A 27,995-nucleotide genomic window follows, 5' to 3' on the forward strand; every position below is an offset into this window, starting at 1 on the left:
ACCCTGGACAGCATGGCAAGACCTCGTCTCTACAAAAAATACAAAGATTAGCCAGGTATGGTGGTGTGCACCTGTAGTCCCAGCTACTCAGGAGGCTGAGATGGGAGATCACTTGAAAAAGGAAAAAAAAAAAAGAAATACCATACTGTGAATGGCCACAACTATGAAGTTAGGAAAGCTCTGTCGAAGCAAGAGATGGCTAGTGCTTCATGTAGCCAAAGAGACCAAAGTGGTTCTGGAAACTGGTGGTGATCATGGAGGTGGTTTTGGTGGGAATGACAACTTTGGTCACGGAGGAGAAACTTCAGTGGTTGTGGTGACTTTAGTAGCAGCCATGGTGGTAGTGGATCTGGTGGCAATGGGGATGGCTATAATTTGGTGGTTAGAGAGGGGCAGCCTGGTTACTCTTGAGGGAGCAAAGGCTATGGAAGCAGAGGCAGGATTATGGGAATCAGGACAGTAGCTACAGCAGGAGTGTCAGCTATGACAGCTTTAACAATGGTGGAGGCAGAGGCAGCTTTGGTGGCAGTAGAAGCAATTTTGGAGATGGTGGAAGCTACAATAATTTTGGCAATTATAACAATCAGTCCTCAAGTTTTGGATGCATGAAGGGAGGAAACTTTAGAGGCAGAAACTTTGGATTCTATGGTGGCCAAACCACAAAACCAAGGCAGCTATGGCGGTTCCAGTAGCAGCAGTAGCTGTGGCAGTGGCAGAAGATTTTAATTACCAGGAAAAGATTTTAATAAGCCAGGAAAATGCTTGGCAGGAGAGAGGAAGAGAGAAGAGACAAGGAAGCTACAGGTTACAACGGATTGGTAAACTCAGCCAAGCACAGTGGTGGCAGGGCCTAGCTGCTACAAAGAAGACATGTTTTAGACAATACTTATGTGTATAGGCAAAAAATTGTAGGACTGTATTTGTGACTAATTGTATAACAGGTTATTTTAGTTTCTGTTCTGTGGAAAACGTAAAGCATGCTAACAAAGAGTTTTAATGTAGGTAATTTTTTTACTCATGCTGTTGATTGCTAAATGTAATCGTTTGATCATGATGCTAGATAAATGTGTCTTTTACAAAAAGAAATGAGAATAAATCAAAGAAGAGATAGGAAAATTATAAGAAGCAATCATAAGAATGTATATAGGAATCTAGGTACTGGGGTAATAGTGCAAGAGGGCCTGAAGACATGCTTTGATTCATACAAAGAAAATTTAACACTCTAGTCACAATTTCTGTAGGAAGAAAGACTTCAGAAATGGCTTTAAAAAAAATTTGTTTTTTGAGACAAAATCTTGCTCTATTGCCCAGGCTAGAGTGCAGTGGCTCGATCTCGGCTCACTGCAACCTCCGCCTCCTGGGTTCAAGTAATTCTCCTGACTCAGCCTCCCGAGCAGCTGGCATTACAGGTACGTACCACCATGTCCGGCTAATTTTTTTGTATTTTTGGTAGAGACGGGGTTTCACCGTGCTAGCCAGGCTGGTCTTGAACTCCTGACCTCGTGATCCACCAGCCTCGGCCTCCCAAAGTGCTGGGATTATAGGCATGAGCCACCATGCCTCACCAAGAAATGGCGAAAATTTTAAAAGATCTAGTGCTGGGGTTACAGTTCAGTTATGCAAAAAGTTTACAGTATGAGGTTGAATACAAGAAACCTCAATAGAGCACCCCTTCAGACTTCTACTAAGGTTCTGAGTGATCAGCAAGGCTTTTAGATGGCTTATAAAAAAATCTCAGGTCCTTCATTGGATACCCAGGGAAATGAAACTGAAGTAGGAGAAGGAGGGGAAAATTAACTGGCCTTCCCACTTTTGTCTGCCTCATTCTAAAATTTACATAGTAGACCATTTGTCATCCATGCTGTCCCATAAAGAGTTTTTGTTTATGATTTATGACAGGTTTGTGTTACTTCTATTTGAATTTTTGTATTTCCCATGTGGTTTTTATGTTTAATATAGGGGAGTAGAGCCAGTTAACATTTAGGGAGTTATCTGTTTTCATCTTACAGTGGCCAATATGGGGATGTGGAATTTCTATAAAGGTTATAAATGTTTGGCATAGTACTTTTGCTACATTGTGGCTTCACAAGGGCCAGTGTTAAAACTGCTTCCATGTCTAACCAAAGAAAAATGCCTACATATTTGTTTGTACTGATGGGGAGTAAAAAGGATCATCGCAGATGTAGTAATTGTGGGTACTTTAAGGTTTGAAGCACTTAAAAGACTGTGGTAGAAACAGATATCCCATGGATACCACATGCTAAACCATGTATATCTGTGGAATACTCAATCTCTTTTTTTTTTTTTTTTACACCTTCTCAGGTTGAATTTTTTTTATTTTTTTTATTTTTTTTGGAATACTCAATCTCAATGTACACACCTTTGACTACAGCTGCAAAAGTGTTCCTTTAGACAAAGTTGTGACCCATTTTACTCTGGATAAGGGCAGAAACAGTTCACATTCCAATATCCATAAAGTTACCTGCTGTTACCTTTCATTATTTTTGCTACACTCGTTTTATTTGTATTTAAATGTTTTTGGCAACCTAAGAACAAATGTAAAAGTAAAGATGAGGTAAAAATGAATTGCTTGATATTCGTTACTTCGTGTATGTCAAGCATAGCAGTAAAGCAAAAGGAAACAAAAGAAACCCATGTATTTAACTTCTTTTTTTTTTTAGGTTTTTTGCTTTTGTAATTTTTTTTTATACTTGCCTAACATGCATGTGCTATAAAAATAGTTAACAGGGAAATGAGATAATGGCTAGCTTTGTTTAATGTCTTATGAAATTTTCATAAACAATCCAAGCATAATTGTTAAGTACACATCTATTAAATTTAGCAAGTGGAATTAAAGTTTTAATGAATAGAAAAAAAAAAACCCTCTTGATGGCCAAAAGAACCAGGGTTTCTGGTACCCCATCATCCATTACAAAATATTCTAAGCCCTGAGATACCTACCCAACTTTTTTTTTTTTTTTGAGACAGAATCTCCCTCTGTCACCCAGGCTGGAGTGCAGTGGCATGATCTCTGCTCACTGTAACCTCCACCTCCTGGGTTCAAGTGATTCTTCTGCCTCAGCCTCCAGAGTAGCTGAGATTACAGCCATGAGCCACCATGCCTGGCTAGTTTTTGTATGTTTACAAAAATGTGGGGTTTCACCATATTGGTCAGGCTGGTCTCGAACTCCTGACCTCAAGTGATCCACCTGCCTCAGCCTCCCAAAGTAGTGGGATTACAGGTGTGAGCCACCATGCCCTGCCCAATATCTACGCAACTTTCTAGTTAGATCCTGAACTCCAAGGCTATCTCATACATGTTTAAACTGACTTCTTTGGGAGGCCGAGGCAGGCGGATCACAAGGTCAAGAAATAGAGACCATCCTGGCTGTCTCTTTAGTAGAGGCAGGTGAAACCCCGTCTCTACTAAAATACAAAAATTAGCTGGGTGTGGTGGTGCACGCCTGTAGTCCCAGCTACTTGGGAGGCTGAGGCAAAATTGCTTGAACCCGGGAGACAGCGGTTGCAGCGAGCCAGGATTGCACCACTGCACTCCAGCCCGGCGCCTGGCGACAGAGCAAGACTCTGTCTCAAAATAAATAAATAAATAAAATAAATAAAAAATAAACTGACTTAAGCAGACACATTTTGCTACTTTCTCTCTCAGGAAGGTAGCTTGTGATTGATCATGCAAACCTAGACCAGCTGCCCTCTTTAACCATGAGAGGCCTGAGATTGCAGGGAAAGCAGTGGAAACCAAGGCAAGGCAAAAACTAAACTGAAAAAGAACAGCTCACCACTGGTGCAGAGAAGAGTAGGGTAACAGCTTTTGTCTTATTTTGGAACAGTTTGTGCTGATGAGCTTTTTGTTGTGGTAACATTCCTCTAAAAAGAACATTTTATTCCTCCCCTCATTGACAAAGCAATTCAACAGAATGTGAAAGAAAAAGAAAACGACGAGGAGCAGACAACAAAGACATCCAAGAATTTACAGATCTTGGGTTATTATCACCTTCTTCATCCATTCCCTGGTTTTGTGGCCAGGCCCTGGGACAATGATCAGGACACCACTAGGCCTCATTCACCCCCAAGAACATGGCTCTATTTTCAGCATAGACAAATAAAATTTTGATCCTTTATAGGTCAGAGACACTTCTGGATGTAACCAAATTTCAGATACTTGCATCATGATCATTGTCCTTGCTCAAGAACCTACAGTTGCCTGGTTCAACAAGTATACATATCTGAGCCTGAGCCCCACTATCCTTTCCAACTTTTTGTTCTATGGTTTTCTACCACAGTCCCTCTATCTAACCAAACCAACCCACTATGTTTCTTATTACCTCTACAGCTTTTCTCACACTGATTCTCCACTACTCAGTAAGCCCAACTCTTTCCATTATATCCAAATTTTACTTTTTCTCCAAGAAGTCTGTTTTTCTCTTCCTTTAAATTCCTTTAACATTATCTGGTTCATCCTTATAGACAAATCCCCTCTGCTGACCAATCAGTGGATTCTGTGTTTTGGTCGTTTTTTTTGTTTTTTTTTTACGAGACAGGGTCTTGCTCTGTTGCCAAGTCTGGAAAGCAATGATCAAAGCTCACCACAGCTTCGACCTCCTGGGCTCAAGCTCCTCCTGCCTCAGCCTCCAGAGTAGCTGAGACTACAGGTGTATGCCACCATACCCAACCAATTTTTTTTTTTTTTTTGTAGAGACAGGGTCTCACTATGTTGTCCAGGCTAGTCTCAAATTCTTGGCCTCAAGATATTCTCCTGCCTTGACCTCCTGAAGTGCTGGGATTACAAACATGAGCCACCACACCCAGATTCAGTGGAGTTCTCAATTCTATTTGCCCATCTTCAGTGATAGAGAGGTCACTATCTACCAAAGAAGCCTCTTCTATGACAAGATAGCTCTCACTGTTAGTCAATTATTTATTCTAAAAGAAAATGCCTACTTTTTACTTTCCCCACTTTACTTTGGGTCTGGTTCTGCTCTAAGTATAGGAGAAACAATACAGCATTACTTAAGAGCATGGGCTTTGAAATCAGATCTGCACTGATATCCACTGTGCCCCTGAGCAAAATGTTTAACCTTTCTAAGGCTCCATTCCCTGGTAATAATATCAACTTCAAAAGTCTGTTGAAGTTAAAAGAGTAACTATGCAAAAAGCTTAACACTGTGACTGACATAAAGTAAGAATTCAATCAATGATAGCTAGTATCATGGTTTTCACTGTTACTATCATCATTACTTAGGTCTGATTTCTTTACTTTTTAAGTATTTAAAGATAGAAATTATATTACCTAAGTCTCCTCTTCTCCAGGCTAAAGTCTCTTCACTAGACTTTAAGTTATATAAAGACAGACTGTATCTGTCTTATTTACAGTCTCATCTCCATGCCTAGTACAGTGCATGGTACATAGACACTTAATAAACATAATTGTATTGAATGCTCTTTGTTTCATAGTTTCCATACTTTATCACTCATGTCACTCCTCTCTGTTTAGGCCCTCATTGTTCCAAATCCTTCTGACAATGTGGGATCCAAAACTGAACTCGAAACTCAAAGGTAGGCTGGCAGGAAGGAGGAGAGGGTAGGGTATCTCCCCCATCATGATATAACTACATCACTATTGAAGATTTGGCATAACTTGGTAGCTTCACCAAGCTACTGGTATATGTTGAGCTTTAAATGAAGAAACCTTTAAATATTTTCACACATAATGGCTTATTCTCTGGGATCTGCTGAGCTGTAGGTACAATAATGCTAAAGGATGAAACAACAATAGAGCTTTTTTCCATTTAGAGACTCCTCTAGCTCTTACTATCTAGACCACTCAACTGGCTCCCAAAAACTTCAGCCTGGAATTTAGAATGATCTTTCTAAAAAGATTTGTTTCCTCTTCCCAAATAGAGTATAAATTCCCAGAGGGCAGGATCTGGGTGTCTTAACTTCTATCCCACATGCCAACACAGGGCTGAGAACAGACTGATGCCCTCCATCTATAGCAGGATTGCAATAAGGATCCAAGGAAATCACAGAGACCAGCCTTGGGATCCCTCTCCCTCCCAAACAACACAGCTCAATCAGTGTTATGCAACTAGCCAATAGGCAGGCAGGAGCCAACCCAGGCACAGACATACACATAAAGCCTACACTCTGACAGGCTAACTCCTGGAGGGCTGCTCTGCTGGGAGCCACCTTCCCTGATGGGGATGAGTTCCCAGAGAACATCTCTCCACAGGGAATAGTCTGTCTAAGCAGCTTTCAAGGACTGTTTCACACAGGAAGAAAAAAGAGCCATAGCAGGATGAGAGAGCTCACCTCATCACTTTCTTCCACATCCACATCACCATTGGCATCATCATCCATCAGCTTGTGGATGTTACGGACTGCCTCGAAGCTGAGTTTCTCATCCTCACTGTGACACAGGGGCTTGTCAATTCGGCAAAACTCTGTGTATGAAAAGCAAGAGACAACATTACTCAGAACTGCCACCTAGAACCTATCACCCAAAACCTATCACCTGCCTGTGTTGGCATCCTTAGCTTCTAGCATTTGACTCCTCATGTAGGCCCTTAACTAGCTACTTGCACAGTGACAGAAGTGTTTCATCTAGCCTTTAAGTGTCTCCCCAAGAAAATGCTGAGCTTCCCCGCAAGGGCAATGCTTTTTATCATCCTAATAGTTTCCTGGCAGGGAAGTCTCACATAGGAGTAGGAATATGTTGGGATCTAGACAAGAATGTGCATCAGTAACTCACAAATGAGAGAAAATATAAATAGTTAATGAACACAGGAAAAAGTCTGGCCTCATTAGTAATCAAAGAAATACATATTCAAATGAGGTATTATTTTTAATCAGTCAAATAAACAAATGTAAATCAGTGTAATCTTTCTGGAAACAGAACAACAGCTAATTAGGCCCAGTGCCCAAATAATGTGCAATTTTCGTTTTTGTTCATTTTGTCACTGCTGATACATATAAGGTCAGCCATAGGCTGACTGGGGAAACATCTCACATCTCATGCCTTCTCACAGACAGCTATATCAGGCAAATATTTTTTTAGATATCTGAAGGCCTTGAGCTCATCTGATACAACACCTTATGTGGTCTGGGATACGGTTTTCTCTGCCCATCATCACATGTTCATGCAGCAGTAAAACCAGCACAAGAGCCTAGGCCACCTTAGCTCTTTCTATGACACCTAATCCTCTCTTACAAGCCTGGAAAACACCTAGTCTGAATGATGCACATAACAGAAAGAGCCTGAAATCTAGGCTTAGCTCTACCATGTGATCTAAGGAGGTCATTTCTCTTCTCCATGCCTCAAAGTCACTATTTGAAAAAGGCATTTTGACTGAAGTTTCTAGTTTTTCTTCCAATTCCTATGTTAAAATTCCTCTTTCCTTTTGCCCTGGATCTTGACAACTACTTCCTAGGCAAAATAGTCTCCAGATGACCCTCAAAGAAGATAGATCTTGACTTCCTAGGTAATAGAAGAAGTTGTCACAGGACAGAAAGGACAGGGTGAAGAGGTTGTGGTTATGACGCCTTTTAGAAGGCACTAATCAAAGACCTAAAATATCCTAATCCATTTAATCATCTACTTGTCTGCCAGCCAGAGACAGTGATAAGACCAGACAGGTCACTTCTCTACTTCTTGCCAGTTATTCAAATCCTTTTCAAAATAAGGGATGAGTATAAATATTAAATTTTAAAGTGTCCCAGATGTGACTCAATATAGGTATGTTGAACATTGAAGCTCACAGATGTTAAATGATGTGCCAAAGTCACAAGCAGATGAAGAGCCACAGTGAGACCCCAAGTTTGCTGACTCCCAGGTTAGCACTTCAAAATCTCATCTTCACCATTGCCTTTTTGCTAGGGTGACCAGATAGCTGGCCTTGGGTTGCTTTCATCTTTTAGAAGCCACAGGTAATAACATGAGCAAAAAGAACATTAAGCAACAGAGTTATTTTTGTTTTTCTTTTTTTGTTTTTTGAGACACAGTCTCACCCTGATGCCCAGGTTGAAGCCCAGTAGCATGATTTCCACTCACTGCAACCTCTGCCCCCCGGGCTCAAGCAATTCTCCTGCCTCAGCCTCCCAAGTAGCTGAGATTATAGGCACATACCGCCATGCTGTATTTTTAGTAGAGACGGGGTTTCACCATGTTAGCCAGGCTGGTCTCAAACTCCTGACCTCAAGCGATCCGCCCACCTCAGCCTCCCAAAGTGCTGGGATTACAGGCGTGAGCCACCACACCCAGCCTGCAACAGTTTTGTAAAAGAAAAAAATACAATGAACAGTATGCATACAAAAAGAAATATCTCTACATAAACTTATTTCCCTCGACATTTGTTGTACCAAATTGGGAAGTGGGATGAAGGGGTGGTGGGAACTTAGGGAGAGAGCAGAATACACCCAAAGATTAAGGAATTGTTTCTCAACTTCCTCACCAATAAAAATATATATAATTGTATATTAGAGCTTTTTAATTAGCCCATGATATGCCCATTTAGACATTTATTGAATGTTCTTCATATATGAAGCCCTACGATCAGCATGGGCATAAAGATATGAATCATACTTCATTTTTCTCTCAGAAGGTTAATTATAAAAGTGGGAGGGACAGGCAATTAAAACACTATGTGCTAAGTACCATGATAGAAAGAATCATAATTAAGTATCAGCTAACTTTTTCTGTAAAGGACCAGATAATAAACAATTTAGAATTTGTGGGCCATGTAGTCTCTGTTGCACAACTTAACTGTGCCATTGTAGCACAAAAGCATCCACAGACAAAATATAAATGAATGAGCTTGAAAGTGTTCTAATAAAACTTTATTTATAAAAGCAGGCGTGAACTGGATTTGGTCAACAGGCCATAGTTTGCTGAACCCTGTTACAGAATATCATAGGTAGCACACCTAAATCATATTGAATTGCACTAAAAGAAAGAAATCCAAGGCTGGGGGTGGTGGCTCACACCTATAATTCCAGCACTTTGGGAGGCTGAGGCAGGAATTCCCTTGAGCCCAAGAGTTAAAGACTAGCCTGGGTAACATGGTGAAACCCTGTTTTTACAAAAATTAAAAAAATTAGCCAGGTATGATGGTGCACACCTGTGGTCCCAGCTCTCAGGAGGCCGAGGTAGGAAAATCACTTGAGCCCACAAGGTCGAGCTGCAGTGATCCATGTTTGTGCCACTGAACACCAGCCTGGGCAATAGAGCAAGACCCTGTCTCAAAAAATAAATAAATAAATAAATAAATAAAGAGATATAGAAATCCAATCTTTTCATTAGCCTATATGTATACACAGGCTTATCCCAAGTAAAGCACAACTTCTAATAGGCTTTTTAAAATAATGGAAATAATTTATCAAGCTCTAGGGTTTGGGGCCTCCGGGCTGGGTACCATTGGCCTAAGGTCAATTAACCAGCACCTTTCCCAAGGACCTACAAGGTCCAAGAAGTTTGGGCTTCAAATACCCAGGCTCTGGTCTGTAACCTGATCAGACAGACAGGTGACCTTTGCTGCTAGCATCAGCTGACATAGAGAAGGATTAAAGAGATTGAGGGCTAGGGAGTACAAAGGCTTGATTCCCCTATGGCCGTTGAATCCTGTACAAAAAAGCCATGCCAGCCAAAACTCACAAATAACTCCTTCAACCAAGCATGTCTTAAGCTGTCTCTCTGTTCTTCCTGAGACCTTTCCTACTTTCTCTTACACATTCCAATCTGGCAAGGTTTCCCACAACTCTCTGGAAATACCTTCAAAGAGCCATCCATTTAAGCAATGCATAACTACAGTGAAAAAGCCGGGACTTAGAGTCAGAACACATATCAAAATCCCATTTTCACTAATTATAAATCATATGATATTGGACAAGTTGTTTAATTTCTCTGAGACTCCAATTTCTCATTTGCAGAATGAGGATAATAATCTGCTGCACAGACTTTTTAAAAATAAAATCACATTTGTTAAAACACCCAACATAGGGCCTGGAGTAAGGCTGATATTTAATACATTTGTAGTATCCTCTTTACCCCCAGAACAGCAAGTAAACAGTTCCCATCTTCTGTTAACTTCAGCCACTTTCCCTGTCTATAAAGAATCAAATATAGGAGGTATAATCCAATCAACCTGATCAGTCATAGGTTCCAGGTGAGTGGGCAAGTGGCTCTTTGCAAGACTCTGACAGTAGCCCGAACTCCCACAACATTTATATGCTATCACTGGTAACATTTATTATACTGGGTTGCAATTATCTGTTTAACGTGTCTTCCCCACCAGACTGTGATCTCCATAAGGGACTGGTACCATGTCCCCAATAGCAAGCAAAGAGCCAGGTTCTTGATAAGATGCTCAGTAAATTTTTTTTAAATGAATATCTAAATATTAACTCTACAATTATTTCTCTAGATTTCTCTAGAGAAAAAAAGAAGAGTTTTAGGCAAAGAAAATACCACAGGCATATGTTTTTAAACTTTTTGGTCTTAGGACCCTTTTATAAGCTTAACATTTTTCAATTCCAAAGAACTGTTTAATATTTACATATTAGAAAGTAAAACACATGCAGCCATAAAAAAGAACAAGATCATGTCCTTTGCAGGAACACAAATGGAACTGGAGACCATTATCCTTAGCAAACTAATACAGGAACAGGAAACCAAATACCACATGTTCTCACTTCTAAGTAGGAGCTAAATGGTGATAGCACATGGACACGCAGAGGGAAACAACACACACTGGGGCCTTTCAGAGGATGGAGGGTGGGAGGGGGAAGAGGATGAGGAAAAATAACTAATGGGTACTAGGATTAACACCTGGGTGATGAAATAATCTGTACAACAAACCCCATGTCATAAGCTTACCTATAACAAACCTGCACGTGTACCCCTGAACTCAAAATAAAAGTTAAAAACTACCTACCTACATTGCCTTAATGAATATTTAGCAACATAAAACTTCTGCAAACTGCCTCAGCAAGATTTTTTTTCTAGATTGATAATGTTTCATAAAGTATAGATCAGGGCATTTCAAATAAAATTTCCACAGAATTTTGAAAAAAGGAAAAACAAATTGTTATAATTAGTTATTAATTTATTTTATTTTTTCCTAATAATCTGTTTTTATTACACGAGTAACACTAAACTCATTGTAGACAAACAAACAGGTAAGTCAAAAGAACAGACAATTGTTAAAGTCTTTGTATACATGCTACCAGAGCAAGACTTTTCTAAAAAGTTAAAAAACAACAGATGTTGGTGAGGATGCAGAGAAAAGGGAATACACTGTTGGAGGAATGCAAACCAATACAACCTCTATGGAAAACGGAAAACAGTATGGAGATCTCCCAAAGAACCAAAACTAGGCAGCTAGCCAAAGGATAAGAAAGGATAAGAAATCATTATACAAAGATAACCCTACCACTCATGTCTGTTGTGGCACTATTCACAGTAGCAAAGACATGGAATCAACTCTAGTGTCCATCAATGGATGACTGCATAAAGAAAATATTACACACACACACACACACACACACACACACACACACACACGATACTACTCAGCCATAAAAGAAGGTCTTTTGCAGCAATGTGGATGGAACTGGAGGCCACTATCTCAAGTGAAACAACTAAGAAACAGAAAATCAAACACCATATGTTCCCACCTACAAGTTGAAACCAAATAATGTGTACAGGGGGGTGTGGAGAGTCCCTGGAGGCAGTGGAGACTTGGAAAAGTGGCGGGGGGGTGGGTGGGGAGCAGGTGGAAGGACGGTAAGAGACAAGAAACCACCCTATTTGGGTAATGGGTATACTAAAAGCCCAGGCTTCACCAATACACAATATATCCATGTAATAAAACTGCACTTGTACCCCCTAAATCTATAAAAATAAAAAATAAGATACTTTTCTAAAAGAGCTTTTACAGATACCTAATTTAAGAACCACAGTTTAGTTAACTAGGTAGTTTCAGTATACTCCTAATTAAGTATTACAATTCATGCTAATCGCAAAAATGTACATGATACATAGAGTTAAAAGTACATTTCCCCCTCTAAATGTTAGATCATGATACTATTATGAAGGCTTCCAAAGGACAATTTTCATATATGCTTTATCCTAAACTCCATCTTTTTCTATCAGCTTCTTTGCTTAGAAATGTAGGCACTCAGCCGGGCACTGTGGCTCATGCCTGTAATCCCAGTACTTTGGGAGGCCGAGGCGGGCGAATCACGGGGTAAGGCGTTCGAGACCAGCCTGACCAACATGGGGAACCCTCATCTCTACTAAAAATACAAAAAAAATTAGCCAGGCATGGTGGCACACGCCTGTAATCCCAACTATTCACGAGGCTGAGGCAGGGGAATTACTGAACCCAGGAGGCAAAGGTCGCAGTGAGCCGAGATCGCACCACTGCACTCCAGCCTGGGCGACACAGCAAGATTCTGCCTCAAAAAAAAGAAAGAGAAATATAGGCACTTATCACACCTTTGATACCCCTTTTTGGAAGTTCAATGCTTCCCATTGGCCTTGCCTTTTAAATCTAGCATTCCTGGACACTCAATATTAATGTCCCCAGTTATAACTTGTTTGTAAAGCCCATAGAGTAGTTTCAGTTCTTCCTCATCTGGTCTTGTTTTCAGCTTCCTCACATCTTCTGCAACACTGTCAAAATCCGCCTGCAGGGCCAGGCACAGTGGCTCATACGTATAATCCCAGCACTTTGGGAGGCTGAGGCATTGCTTGAGCCCAGGAGTTCAAAATCAGCCTGGCAACATAGTGAGACCCTGTCTCTATAAAAGCCAGGCATGGTGGTGCATGCCTGTAGTCCCAGCTACTTAGGAGGCTGAAGGAGGAGGATCACTTGAGCGCAGGATGCTGAGGTTGTAGTGAGCTGTGATTGCACCACTGTACTCCAGCCTGGGCAATAGCGAGACTCTGTCCCCTCCCCCCAAAAAAAAAGTCAGCTTTCAGGGACATAGTGGTGATAGCCAGGCTGTTGCTGCTATCCAGGCTTTCATTAATTCATTTTAAAACAATAATAAATCTCTTACATGTGAATGTAAATAATATTTTTAAGGAAAATAATTGTTTTCTGAAAAAAATCATGAGTAGGATAGAATTGTTTTACGTTTTTGCAAATCTTTTAAATGTCTGGCTTAATAGAAGACAGATTTATAGCTACATTCAACCTATTATGAGGTATTATTTTGACTGAAGATCAAAACATAGATATGCAGCTGGGAAAGACAGGAGCATTTTACTAGTCAGACAATTGTGGATATTATATGAGACTATACTCAAACTCAACAAGTGCTAGGTTTCTTAAAGGCTAGTTGCAATGTGAAATCCCAAACTATACGAATAAACTTTTTGTACTCTGTAACATTAAAATCCATTGGTCTATCTTATACTTTGAATGGATCTTTTATACATGCATGATTTTGTAACATGATGCACTTGTCATTTGGAAACTATTGGTTAGGAGTTACTGCAGAGCTTCCAAGTGTTGACACTTTCATTTATACAATATCAAAATAGTCACAATTATTAATATCACCACTGATTTCATCAGAAAAGCTTTTAATCCAGAAAAACTGTCAATTTCACAATGACAGATACAAGTTTTCTAAAATCCAGTTTTCACTTAAAAGCTAGAATTTTATCATTGGCAACTAATACTACCAGTTGTTTTCCTTAAAGTAGAAGATGCGTTTCACTTATTTTCAAGAAAATGTCTGCAAAATACTGAATAACCAGAATTACCAGTCAAGTATTCTTTGAAGTATATATACTTCAAATATATATATATACTAATAATAGTGCTACCTGAAAAAAAAAAGGAGGTATATCAACTTACAGCTCAATTGCACAAGTGTTTGAGATAATCATCAAACTTCTACATGTAGCAGAAATGCTTTATGCATACTTACTATTTCATCACACAGAATACTAAAAGGCATGAATTCATGGGATGCAATTCAACGAAATTAATGACTTCTACTTCTTTGTTGAAAACTTTTTTTTTTAACTGATAGTGCGTGGAGGTGAGGAATACTGTCATTACTAGTACTTTGGTGCCACTGCTTTGATTTGTGTTAAGGTACCAGCAGTTTTACCTAAAAATGTTTTTGCAACATTAGTACAAAGGTATACAGTTTTTTCTAAGGCAAATAATATGTTAATATTATTATGAAATGGCTTGATCTCCTGGATGCCCTGAAAAGACTTTGTTCCCACCTGCCATGGTCTCAAGACTACACTTTGCAGACAGAACCACAAAGTCCTTTCCCTCATGTCCAAATCTCCTCACCTTTCTCCAGGCAGAACTAATCATTCACTGTTCACTGTTCTATGCTCCAAAGCACTTTGTGCATAGCTCTGTCATATTAGTTCTCATGTTATAAGTTGTTCACATGCCACATCCAAGTGGTAAGAACCAAGCTTGATTCACTCTATCCCCAAGGGCCCATTATAATACTATCACTAACATCTACCCTGTCAAGTATGAAATCAGTATGTGCTGGCTAAATGAATAAATGAATGAATGAAGAATGCATGAATTAATTAATTTAAAAACTGTATCTCCCCAAAAGGCAAGGGAATTCTTGAATACAATCCACCAATTCCCACCATCAATATCTACTGTCCATCTAATGCCTCGACTTTCCCAACCACTTTCTGTTTCTTATCACTAAAGAGTAATTCATCCCTGGAGGATGAATTGGAAATTGGCAAGTTTTACCAGCAGGGGCCCCACCAGAAAGAAAAGCTTCTCCCACTTCATCTCTTATTCCTCAGCCAGGACTAGCAAATTCTGCAACTATTATTGATGGGATTAGAATCCACTCTCACTCTCTGAAAGGAATCAAAAGACGAAGACTGGAGAACACTAGTCCTGGGAAGATTTTCAAATTTAGCCAAGGACCCTGAATTTGCAGAGATAAAATAGCATGGGGCCTAGAATGGGGATGAGGTGAGGGAGGAATGAGGGATGGACACTCTGGACAGATGTAAAGTCTTTTTTTTTTCTTCTTTTTTGAGACAGAGTTTCGCTCTTGTCTCCCAGGCTGGAGTGTAAAGGCACGATCTCAGCTCACTGTAACCTCTGCCTCCCAGGTTTAAGCGATTCTCCTGCCTCAGCCTCCCAAGTAGCTGGAATTACAGGTGCCCATTGCCACACCTGGCTAACTTTTGTATTTTTAGAAGAGACGGGTTTCACCATGTTGGCCAGGCTGGTCTCAAACTCCTGGCCTAAGGTGATCCACCTGCCTTGGCCTCTCAAAGTTCTGGAATTACAGGCGTGAGCCACTGCACCTGGCCATAGAAATGTGAAATCTTAAAAAAGGAATATGTTTGAGAACTAGAGTTATCCAAAAAAGGTCCCCAATGAAATATAACATCTCAGCTGAGGCATACAGCAGGCCTAGCCACAGAGAAAGGAGTCATATCCCTAGGCTAGGCAAAACTCTACCTATCTGAGAGACGTTCCTGCGCCTGTTAGAACATCATGTCCTCATATCCAACAAGAGGCCCAGCTCTTCTCAGCAGGGGGTAGGAATTCAAAAGACCTTTTCTTCTGGACAAAGCTGGCACTGGTTCCAGCTGTCCAAGCAATACTAACACAAATCACTACAGATTCTAAGCTCTTAATTCCTTTTTTCTTTTTGAGAGAGGGTCTTGTTATGTTGCCCAGGCTGGTTTCAAACTCCTGGCTCAAGCAATCCTCCTGCCTCAGCCTCTCAAATAGCTAGGATTACAGGCTTTTGCCACCGCACCCAGCTTCTAAGTTCTGACTTTTGACCAAGCTCACTTTTCTCCCTGAGGTCACTCATCAAAAATTAATCCATTGGCCAGGCTTGGTGGCTCATGCCTGTCATTTCAGCACTTTGGGGGCCAAGGTAGGAAGATCACATGAGGCCAAGAGTTCAAAAGCAGCCTGGTCAACATAGTGAGATCCCGTCTCTACAAAGGAAGAAAAAATACTTAAAAATTAGCCCAGTGTAGTGGTGTGCACCTGTAGTCCCAGTTACTTGGGAGGTTGAAGTGGAGGACTGTTTGAGCCCAGGAGTTCAGGCTGTGTGAGCCATGATCATGACACTGCACTCCAGCCTTGGTGACAAAACAAGACCCTGTCTCAAAATTAATAATAATAATAACAATCTACAACATCAACTATATATACAGCTCCATGTTGAGCATCGCAATGAGATATACTTCTGAGTTCCACCAGCATTTCTGACTTTGTACCTCATATGACCTTACCTCAGTCAGTTTATAACTATAGTTATTTGAAGATATCTGAGGGCATAGCTCATGATTCTCATTTTTCATAGCATTTGATTCCACCTGGCACATGATATATTTATTCCTTGGTTTGCTCATCATCTATCTCCCTCTACTAAAAGTAAGGTCCACAAGAGTAGATGCTTTTTTGTTCACTACAGTATCCCAAAGGTTACACATAGTAGGTATTCAATAGAGAATTTGCTAAATGAATGAGTAAATCTTGGCTTTCCCTAATATGCAAGGTAGGTTTCTCCTCTCTACCTTACTTCTTTTTTTTTTTTTTGAGACAAGGTCTTGCTCTGTCACCCAGATTGAAGTGCAGTTGCATCATCATGGTTCACTGCAGCCTCTACCCTTTGAGTTCAAGTGATCCTCCTGCCTTAGCCTCTCGAAGTGTTGGAATTACAGGCGTGAGCCACCATAGCTGGTCTTCTACATGAATTTTAAATGTCAGAATTTTTAAATAAATTCTGGGCTGTCTTCTTACTACATACACTCTTTCCTAAAGTGATTTTACCTCTTCTCATGCCTTCTATTTAAAGAAATTACTATTACCAAGTCCCATAATTATGTTTCTGGTTCAAGTTTCACTTAGGACCCACAGAAATCCACAGAACCTAACTACCTAGTAGACATCACATGGATGTCTCTCAGGCATCTGAACTAGTAAGTTTCAATTCTAAACTCACTTTTCCCCTAACTTTCCTACTTTTCCAGGTGCTTATGTCAGAAACCTTGACATCTCACTCTCCTTCACTTCCCACATTTAATCAATCACCAAGCCTAATTCAATATCCCTTAACTATTCCAAATCTTACTCTCCACACAGCATGCCACTCCCAGAGAAGATAATCTAATTACTTAATGACCAATCAGCAGAAAAGCTAGCTATAGGCAATGCTAGTGTATACCAGCTGAAAATCCAACCTAGTCAGTCTCTGTTTATAACCTTTCAAAAATTTCTCATTGTTCTTAAGATAAAGTAAAATTTCTTAATGTGGCCTGCAAGGCCCAGAATGATCTGACACCTGCCATCTTTCTGATTTCATCTCCAGTAACTCCTGCTTTTTTTTTTTTTTTTCTATAACCTCATATTGGGCTGGGCATGGTGGCTCATGCCTACAATCCCAGCACTTTGGGAGGCTGAGGTGGGCGGATTACAAGGTCAAGAGATAGAGACCATCCTGGCCAACATGGTGAAACCCCATCTCTACTAAAAATACCAAAAAAGAAAAAATTAGCCAAGCATGGTGGTGCATGACTGTAGTCCCTGCTACTGAGGAGGCTAAGGCAGGAGGATCACTTGAACCCGGGAGGTGGAGGTTGTAGTGAGCCAAGATTGTGCCACTGCACTCCAGTCTGGTGACAGACCGAGACTCTGTCTCAAAAATAATAATAAAAAATGAAAATAAATAAATAAAAAATAAAATAAAAATAACTGTGTATTAGAAGTGAAACTCCTGACTACTCAGGTCACACTGCTTATGAGGTAGCCCTGCTGCACAAGAAGCAGTAAAAAATAATAAAATTTTTTAAATAAAAGAGAAGTGAAACTCCTGCTTTTTATGAGCCTTCTTGACATGCCATTTCTTCCCTTCTCAGCCTTTTCACATAGAGCAGTAGTTCTCAACTCTGGTTGCACAGTAGAATCACTTGAGCTCTTAAATTGCTGATGCCCAGGTCCTACCCCAGATCAATTAAATCAGTATCTCTTTGAATGGGGCCAGGCAAAAGCTGGGTTTTTGGTTTGTTTGTTTTTTTTTTCATTAATAGAGATATAACATATATACAGGAATGAGCATAAGTAAATATACAGACAATTTTACATATATATTTTTACATTATATATTCAATTTTTATGTAATCTGTATGTTCATGTAACTACCACTGAAACAAAAAATATAGAACATTTCCAGGAAGGCTCCATCCTTCTTGCTCCTTTCCAGTCAATACTACCATGAGTACCCACACCCCATAGTAACATTCTGACTTGTATCATCATAGACGAGTTTTACCTGTTTTTGACCCTTATAAAAATGAGGCATAAATATTTTTAAGGTACAGTTACAAGTAATAAAATGCACTCATTTTAAATGCACATTTTAATGTGTTGGATGAACATACATACCTGTGTAACGACCACCCCAGTCAAGATGCAGAACCTTTCCATCACCCCAGAATATTCTTACTTGCTCCTTCACTGCCAACCCTCATTCTCCCTCCCGACACAATCACTGATCCAATTTCCATTACTATAAACTAGTTTTGCCTGTTCTAGAATTTCAAATTAAATGGAACCATCAGTATGTACTCTACCCTTTTAAACCTAGCTTCTTTTACTCAGCATGATTTGAGATTCAACCATGTTGTCACATGAATCAGTAGTTTGTTCTATTTTATTGCTAAGTAGTATTCCATTGAATGGCTATACCACCATTTGTTTATCCATTCATCAGTTTTTGGTATTACAAATAAAGCTGTTATGAGTATTCATGTATAAATCTTCATGTGAACGTATGTTTTCATTTTTCTTGAGCAAATATCCAGGGTGGGGAACTGATGTGTTATACAATAAAAGTATGTTTAACATTTTAAGTAACTGTTAAATTGTTTTTCAAAGTAGGCATATCACTTTACACTCCACCAGTCATGCATAAGATGTCCAAGTGATCCACATACTCTCTTGTTCTTGGTGAGAGTAGAGTGCAGCCCAGATCAAGAACCACTCAGAATTATTCCTAAATGGAAGGCTCTTACTTCTTTCTTAACCTGCAAATTCTGACTCACGCTGTTGATCTCCATTTAAGTATCATTTCTTCAAAGAACCTGACTCACTCTCCCACCCAAACTGCTTAGGCCCATATTATACATTCTTCAAAGCAACCTACATTTTTCATTTACAGCACATTTCACAATAGTAATTATTTCTGTGATAATTTGCTGAATGTCTATCTTCTCTGCTAAATTGCAAGCTCCACAGTGGTAGAAACCATGGTTGTCTTGTTCATGGCTGAATCCTGACTGCTAGCACCTAGCTTAGTTCCTAGCACAATAGTTAGGCTTCAATGAACATTTGTTGAATGAAAAAACAAATGCCGAGACAATCCAAGATGGCCAAACAGGAACAGCTCTGGAATGTAGTTCCCAGTGAGAACACAGAGGGTGAGTGATCACCACATTTCCAAACAAGCTTCTACTTCCCACAGACCAGGAGATTCCCAAGTGGAAAAGTGCCACGAGTCTCCACAACTGCTGTTGCAGCTGGCACAGCAGGTCTCCGCACAAAAACTCACACAAATCTGGGTGGCCATTTCAACTGGCACCTGGAACGCCTGGGAGACAGAGTTGCCCATTCAACTGAAAAAATGGGGGCAGAAACAAGGAGCCAGGTGATCTGGCTCGGCCGGTCCCACCCCCACAAAGACCAGCAATCTGAAATGCTCTGGATTGAGAGTTTCACAGCAAGCACAGCTGGACCCAGCATGGTCCAGCTCTGTGTGGGGAAGGGTGTCCGCCATTACCGAGGCAGTCCACCACTACCAAGGCAGTCTGCCATTACTGAGACAGTCCACCATTACCGAGGCACTCCACCATTACCAACGCACTCCGCCATTACTGAGGCAGTCCGTCATTACAGAGACAGTCCGCCATTACCGAGGCAGTTCTAACTATACATCTATAAACAAAACCACAAGGAAGATCACACAGCAGCTGAGGAGAGCTCATGGCAGCTGAGCAATGCCTTTGCTGGCAGACTGTGACTAGACTACCTCCTTGCTGGGCAGGGCATCTCTGAAAAAAGGCAGCAGCATGTCAGGAACTTATTAAAAAGCCCCACCTTCACAGGACAGAGCACCTGGGAAAAAAAGGCGGTTATGAGTTCTGCTGCAGCAGAGTTAAACATACATGCCTAGAAGCTCTGAACGGAACAAAGGAGCTCACAGCTCAACACTTGAGCTCCTTTAAGGGAAAGACCGTCTCCTCAAGCAGCTCCCTGATCCCCATATATCCGAAGAGACACTTCATAAAGGAGAGCTGAGGCTAGTATCTGGCAGGTACCCTTCTGGGACAAAGATAACAGAAGAAGAAACTGGGAGCAACAGCAACCCTTACTGTTCCACAGCTGCTGCAGATGATCCACAGGCAAGCAGCGTTTGGAGTGGACCTCCAGCAGTCCTACAGCAGAGGGGCCTGACTGATAGAAGGAAAACTAAGAAACAGAAATAACTTCATCATCGATGAAAAGGACATCCACTCAGAGACACCAACTGAAAGTCACCAACAACAAAGACCACAGGTAGATAAATCCACAAAGATGGGAAGAAACCAGCACAAAAAGGATGAAAACACCCAAAACCAGAATGCCTCTCCTCTTCCAAGGGATCACAACTCCTCACCAGCAAGGGAACAAGTCTGGATGGAGAATGAGTATGATGAATTGACAGAAACAGGCTTCATAAACTGGGTAATAACAAACTTCTCTAAGCTAAAAGAACATGTGCTAACCCAATGCAAAGAAACTAAGAACCTTGAAAAAAGGTCTGACGAAATGCTAATGAGAATAAACAGCTTAGAGAAGAATATAAATGAACTGATGGAGCTGAAAAACACAACATGAGAACTTTGCAAAGCATACACAGGTTTCAATAGCCAAATTGGCCAAGCAGAAGAAAAGATATAAGAGATTGAAGATCAACTCAATGAAATAAAACGAGAAGGCAAGATTAGAGAAAAAAGAGTGAAAAGAAATAAACAAAGCCTCCAAGAAATATGGGATTATGTGAAAAGACCTAATCTACGTTTGATAGGTGTACCTGAATACGACGGAGAGAATGAATGCAATCTGGAAAACACTCTTCAGGATATTATCCAAGAGAACTTCCCCAACCTAGCAAGGCAGGCCAATATTCAAGTCCAGGAAATACAGAGAACACCACAAAGATAATCCTCAAGAAGAGCAACCCTAAGGCACATAATCATCAGACTCACCAGGGTTGAAATGAAGGAAAAAATGTTAAGGGCAGCCAGAGAGAAAGGTTGGGTTACCCACAAAGGGAAGCCCATCAGACTCACAGCGGCTCTCTCTGCAGAAACTCTACAAGCCAGAAGAGAGTGGGGCCAATATTCAACATCCTTAAAGAAAAGAACTTTGAACCTAGAATTTCATATCCAGCCAAACTAAGCTTCATAAGCGAAGGAGAAAGAAAATCCTTTACAAACAAGCAGTTGTTCAGAGGTTTCATCACCACCAGGCCTGCCTTACAAGAGCTCCTGAAAGAAGCACTAAACATAGAAAGGACAAAACAGTACCAGCCACTCCAAAAACGTATCAAATGGTAAAGAGCATTGACACAATGAAGAAACTGCATCAACTAATGGGCAAAACAATCACCTAGCATCAAAATGGCAGGATCAATTTCACACATAACAATATTAACCTTAAATGTAAATGGGCTAAATGCCCCAATCAAAGACACAGACTGGCAGATTGGGTAAAAAGTCAAAACCCGTCAATGTGCTGTATCCAGGAAACCCATCTCACATGCAAGGACACAAATAGGCTGAAAATAAAGTGATGGAGGAAGATTGATCAAGAAAATGGAGAGCAAAAAAAAGCAGGAGTTGCAATCCTAGTCTCTGGTAAAATAGACTTTAAACCAACAAAGACCAAAAGAGACAAAGAAGGGCATTACATGATGGTAAAAGGCTCAGTGCATCAGGAAAAGCTAACAATCCTAAATATATACACACCCAATATAGGAGCACTCAGATACATAACGCAAGTTCTTAACGACCCACAAAGAGACTTAGACTCACACACAATAATAGTGGGAGACTTTAACACTCCACTGCCAGTATTAGACAGATCAACAAGACAGAAAATTAACAATGATATCCAGGACTTGAACTCAGATCTGGACCAAGCAAACCCAATAGACATTTACAGAACTCTCCACCCCAAATCCACAAAATATACATTCCTCTCAGCACCACATCACACCTACTCTAAAACTGCCCACACAACTGGAAGTGAATCACTCCTCAGCAAATGCAAAAGAATGGAAATCGCAACAAACTGTCTCTCAGACCACAGTGCAATCAAATTAGAACTCAGGATTAAGAAATTCACTCAGAACCGCACAACTTCATGGAAACTGAACAACTGGCTATTGAACGTTGACTGGATAAACAATGAAATGAAGACAGAAAAAAAGATGTTCTTCGAAACCAATGAGAACGAAGACACAATGTACTACAATCTCTGGGACACATTTAAAGCAGTGTCTAGAGGAAAATTTATAGCAATAAATGCCCATATGAGAAGCAAGGAAAGATCTAAAATTGACACCCTATCATCAAAATTGAAAGAGCTAGAGAAGAAAGATCAAAAAAACTCAAAAGCTAGCAGAAGACAAGATATAACTAAGATCAGAGCAGAACTGAAGGAGATAAGAGACACAAAAAACCCTTCAAAAAATTAACAAATACAGGAGCTGGTTTCTTGAAAAGATCAACAAAATAGACAGACCACCAGCCAGATTAATAAAAAAGAAAAGGGAGAACAATCAAATAGATGCAATAAAAAATGATAAAGGGGATATCACCACCAATTCCACAGAAATACAAACTACCATCAGAGATTACTACAAACAACTCTATGCACACAAACCAGTACAACTGCAAGACATGGATAAATTCCTGGACACTTGTACCCTCCCAAGCCTAAACCAGGAAGAAGTTGAAACCCTGAATAGACCAATAACAAGGGCTGAAGTTGAGGCAGCAATTAATAGCCTACCAACCAAAAAACCCAGGTCCAGATGGGCTCACGGCTGAATTCTACCAGACATACAAAGAGGAGCTGGTATCACTCCTTCTGAAACTATTCCAATCAATACAAAAAGAGGGAATCCTTCCCAAATCATTTTGAGACCAACATCATCCAGATACCAAAACCTGGCAGAGACTCAACAAAAAAAGAAAACTTCAGGCCAATATCCATGATCAACATAGATGCAAAAATCTTCAATAAAATACTGGCAAACTGAGTGCAACAGCATATTAAATAGCTTATCCATCATGATCAAGTAGGCTACATCCTGGGGATGCAAGGCTGGTTCAACATATGCAAGTCTATAAATGTAATTCACCACATAAACAGAACCAAAGACAAAAACCACATGATTATCTCAATAGATGCAGAAAAGGCCTTTGACCAAATTCAACAGCTCTTTATGCTAAAAATTCTCAATAAACTAGGTATCAATAGAATGTATCTCAAAATAATAAAAGCTATTTATGACAAACCAACAGCCAATATCATACTGAATGGGCAAAAACTGGAAGCATTCCCTTTGAAATCTGGCACTAGACAAGGATTCCCTCTCTCACCACTCCTATTCAACATAGTATTGGAAGTTCTAGCCAGAGTAATCAGGCAAGAAAAATATACAAAGGGTATTCAATTAGGAAAGGAGGAAGTCAAATTGTCTCTATTTGCAGACGACATGACTGTATATTTAGAAGACCCCATTGTCTCAGCCCAAAATCTCCTGAAACTGATAAGCAACTTCAGCAAAGTCTCAGGATATAAAATCAAGTGCAGAAATCACAAGCATTCTTATACACCAATAACAGACTTAAAGAGAGCCAAATCAAGAACAAACTGCCATTCACAATTGTTACAAAGAGAATAAAATATCTAGGAATACAACTAACAAAGGATGTAAAGGACCTCTTCAAGAACTATAAACCACTGTTCAAGGAAATAACAGAGGACACAAACAGAGGGAAAAACAGTCCATGCTCATGGTTAGGAAGAATCAATACTGTGAAAATGGCCATACTGCCCAAAGTAATTTATAGATTCAACGCTATCCCCATCAAGCTACCTATGACTCTCTCCACAGAACTGGAAAAAAACAACTTAAACTTCATATGGAACCAAAAGAGAGCCCACATAGCCAAGACAATCCTAAGCCAAAAGAACGAAGCTGGAGGCATCATGCTACCTGACTTCAAACTACACTACAAGGCTACAGTAATCAAAACAGCATGGTACTGGTACCAAAACAGAGATATAGACCAATGGAACAGAACAGAGGCCTTGGAGGCAACGCCACACATCTGCAACCATCTGACCTTTGACAAAACTGACAAAACAAGCAATGGGGAAAGGACTCCCTCTTTAATAAATGGTGTTGGGAAAACTGGCTAGCCATGTGCAGAAAGCAGAAACTGGATCCCTTTTTGATACCTTACACTAAAATTAACTCCAGATGGATTAAAGACTTAAACAGAAGACCTAACACCATAAAAACCCTAGAAGAAAACCTAGGCAAAACCATTCAGGACATAGGCATAGGCAAGGACTTCATGACTAAAACACCAAAAGCATTGGCAACAAAAGCCAAAATAGACAAATGGGATCTAATTAAACTCCACAGCTTCTGCACAGCAAAAGAAACAATCATTAGAGCGAACTGGCAACCAACAGAATGGGAAAAATTTTTTGCAATCTACCCATCTGACAAAGGGCTAATATCCAGAATCTACAAAGAACTAAAACAGATTTACAAGAAAAAAACAACCAAACCCATTCAAAAGTGGGCGAAGGATATAAACAAGACACTTTTCAAAAGAAGACTTATATGAGGCCAACAAACGTGAAAAAATGCTCATCATCACTGGTTATTAGAGAAATGCAAATCAAAATCACATTGAGACACCAGCTCACGCCAGTTAGAATGGCAATCATTAAAAAAATCTGGCAACAGGGCCGGCCACTGTGGCTCACACCTGTAATCCCAGCACTTTGGAAGGCTGAGGCGGGTGGATCACGAGGTCAAGAGATCGAGACCATCCTGGTCAACATGGTGAAACCCCGTCTCTACTAAAAACACAAAAAATTAGCTGGGCATGGTGGCGCATGCCTGTAATCCCAGCTACTCAGGAGGCTGAGGCAGGAGAATTGCTTGAACCCAGGAGGCGGAGATTGCGGTGAGCCGAGATCGCGCCATTGCACTCTAGACTGGGTAACAAGAGCAAAACTCCGTCTCAAAAAAAAAATCTGGCAACAACAGATGCTGGAGAGGATATGGCGAAATAGGAACACTTCTACACTGTTGGTGGGAGTGTAAAGTAGTTCAACCATTATGGAAGACAGTGTGGTGATTCCTCAAGGATCTAGGAATAGAGATTCCATTTGACCCAGTAATCCCATTATATATATACTGGGTATATATCCAAAGGTTTATAAATCATTCTATTATAAAGACACATGCACACATATGTTCACTGTGGTACTGTTTACAATAGCAAAGACCTGGAACCAACACAAATGCCCATCAACGATAGACTGGACAAGGAAAATGTGGCACATATACACCATGGAATACTATGCAGCCATAAAAAACGATGAGTTCATGTCCTTTGTAGGGACATGGATGAATCTGGAAACCATCCTTCTTAGCAACCTGACACAAAAACAGAAAATCAAACACCACATGTTCTCATTCATAGGCAGGTGTTGAACAATGAGAACACATGGACACAGGGAGGGGAGCATCACACACTGGGGTCTGTTGGGGGGGACTAGGGGAGAGACAGTGTGGGGTAGGGAGTTGGGGAGGGATGACATGGGGAGAAATGCCAGATATAGGTGACGGGGATGGAGGCAGCAAACCGCATTGCCATGTATGTACCTATGCAACAATCCTGCATGTTCTGCACTGTACCCTAGAACCTAAAGTGCAATAAAATATATTTTTAAAAAATAAAAAAATAAAGTTCCTGAAAAAAAAATGCCCAAAAAAACTTGTTGAATGAACAAATTCAAAAATAGATGAATAAACACTATCCTTTGCTCTCAAAAAGTGCTAGGAGAATGAGCACAGTATATGAATTACAAAAATACAAAGTAAAATATAGCAAGAGACAAGAGACCATAGTAGCAGGAGATACCACTGAAAAACAGGTAGAAGAGAGTGGGAGCAGAAGGAAGGGCAAGCCAAACAAAGAAAGCCCAAGGGTAAGGAGCACAGCATCTTACACAGCTTGGCTTGGGGGCTAAGGTGGGCAGATCATGAGGTCAAGAGATTGAGACCATCCGGGCCAACATGGTGAAACCCCGTCTCTACTAAAAATACAAAAATTAGCTAGGTGTGGTGGTGCACAGCTGTAGTCCTAGCTACTCAGGAGGCTGAGGCAAGAGAGTTGCTTGAATCCAGAAGCCAGAGGTTGCAGTGAGCCGAGATCATGCCACTGCATGCCAGGCTGGCGACATAGCGAGACTCCGTCTCAAAAAAAAAAAAAAGAGATCAGGAAGTCAGGTCAGGCATGGTGGCTCATGCCTGTAATCCCAGAACTTTGGGAGGCCAAGGATCACCTGACCCTGGGAGTTCGAGACCAGCCTGGGCAACATAGGGAAACTCCGTCTCTACAAAAAATAGCTGGGAGTGATGGCACACACCTATGGTGCCAGCTACTAGGGAGGCTGTGGTGAGAGGATTGCTAGGGCCTGGGAGGTCAAGACTGCAGTGAGCTATGAGCATGCCACTGTACTTCAGCCTCAGCAACAGAGCGAGACCCTGTCTCAAAAAAAAATAAATAAATAAATCAGGAAATCAAAGCATTCTTCTTACTAATCTTGCAAAACCTCCTGGCATAGAATGGGAATAATAGATGTTGAGATCACTTATTATATTCAGACTCTATTTTGTTTTTTGTTGTTGTTTTGTTTTGTTTTGTTTTGTTTTGAGATGGAGTTTCGCTCTTGTTACCCAGGCTGGAGTGCAATGGCGCGATCTCGGCTCACCGCAACCTCCGCCTTCTGGGTTCAGGCAATTCTCCTGCCTCAGCCTCCTGAGTAGCTGGGATTACAGGCATGCGCCACCATGCCCAGCTAATTTTTTGTATTTTTAGTAGAGACGGGGTTTCACCAGGTTTACCAGGATGGTCTCGATCTCTTGACCTCGTGATCCACCCGCCTCGGCCTCCCTAAGTGCTGGGATTACAGGCGTGAGCCACCGCGCCTGGCTTATACTCAGACTCTAAATGGCAGAATTGAAGGAGATTTGGAGAGCCTCGAGGGCCATTGCTCTTTTAACACCTAGGGAAGAAAATTGAAGCCATAAAACGGCATGTTTTGCCCTAGGTTGGCCAGCAAAGAAGTGGCAGAACCAGATTAGAACCCACACTAACTTTCTACACCACGTCCCATGGCAAGGCTAAAGTTGGGTGATCTGGTTGAGCATTATTAACTCTTACTTTCCAAGGCAACAAAGCAAGGGCTGGGGGGTGAGGAAGCAGGGGTTCCATCAGGGTATTTTTTGTCTATTAACAGCAAATACAAGAAGCCCTATGTGGGCTTGTACCATTCCTCAAACATCCTGGCTTTGCCTTAAATTCTTTAGTGTTCAATCCTCTGAAACAAACTAGCCAAAGACCTCTTTCTCATTAGAACTTAAATATAAAGTTTAAGAATCACTGGAGAAGGAAAACCGGGTCTCTAGCACACCATGCTGGGAGAACAAAAAGAGCAAAAGAATATGCTTCTGTTAAACCTAATCACCTGCTAGAAGAGAAGTCTCTGGCTATCTCTTCTCAGGGGTTCACTCAGCTATTCCTTCCTGTGTCCCATTTCTACCTTCCTCCTCCTCTAAGCATTCTTTTCTTCAAATTT

The 27,995-nt window shown here is 40.7% G+C and overlaps 1 protein-coding gene across 6 annotated transcripts in view; it reads right to left on the minus strand.

The window, feature by feature from the left end:
* STIM1 (stromal interaction molecule 1) overlaps positions 1-27,995 on the minus strand; it is a 251,042-nt gene that overhangs the window by 111,665 nt on the left and 111,382 nt on the right. For all 6 annotated transcript variants that reach the window (XM_012456837.2, XM_012456838.3, XM_012456836.3 and 3 more), the window contains one exon: positions 6,331-6,461. In XM_012456837.2, the coding sequence (XP_012312260.1) occupies positions 6,331-6,461 (131 nt within the window). The remainder of the gene's footprint in view (positions 1-6,330; positions 6,462-27,995) is intronic.

This window comes from Aotus nancymaae, unplaced genomic scaffold, assembly GCF_030222135.1.
Source record: "Aotus nancymaae isolate 86718 unplaced genomic scaffold, 86718_ANA_hifiasm-v0.15.2.pri h1tg000059l, whole genome shotgun sequence".
NCBI lineage: Eukaryota > Metazoa > Chordata > Mammalia > Primates > Aotidae > Aotus > Aotus nancymaae.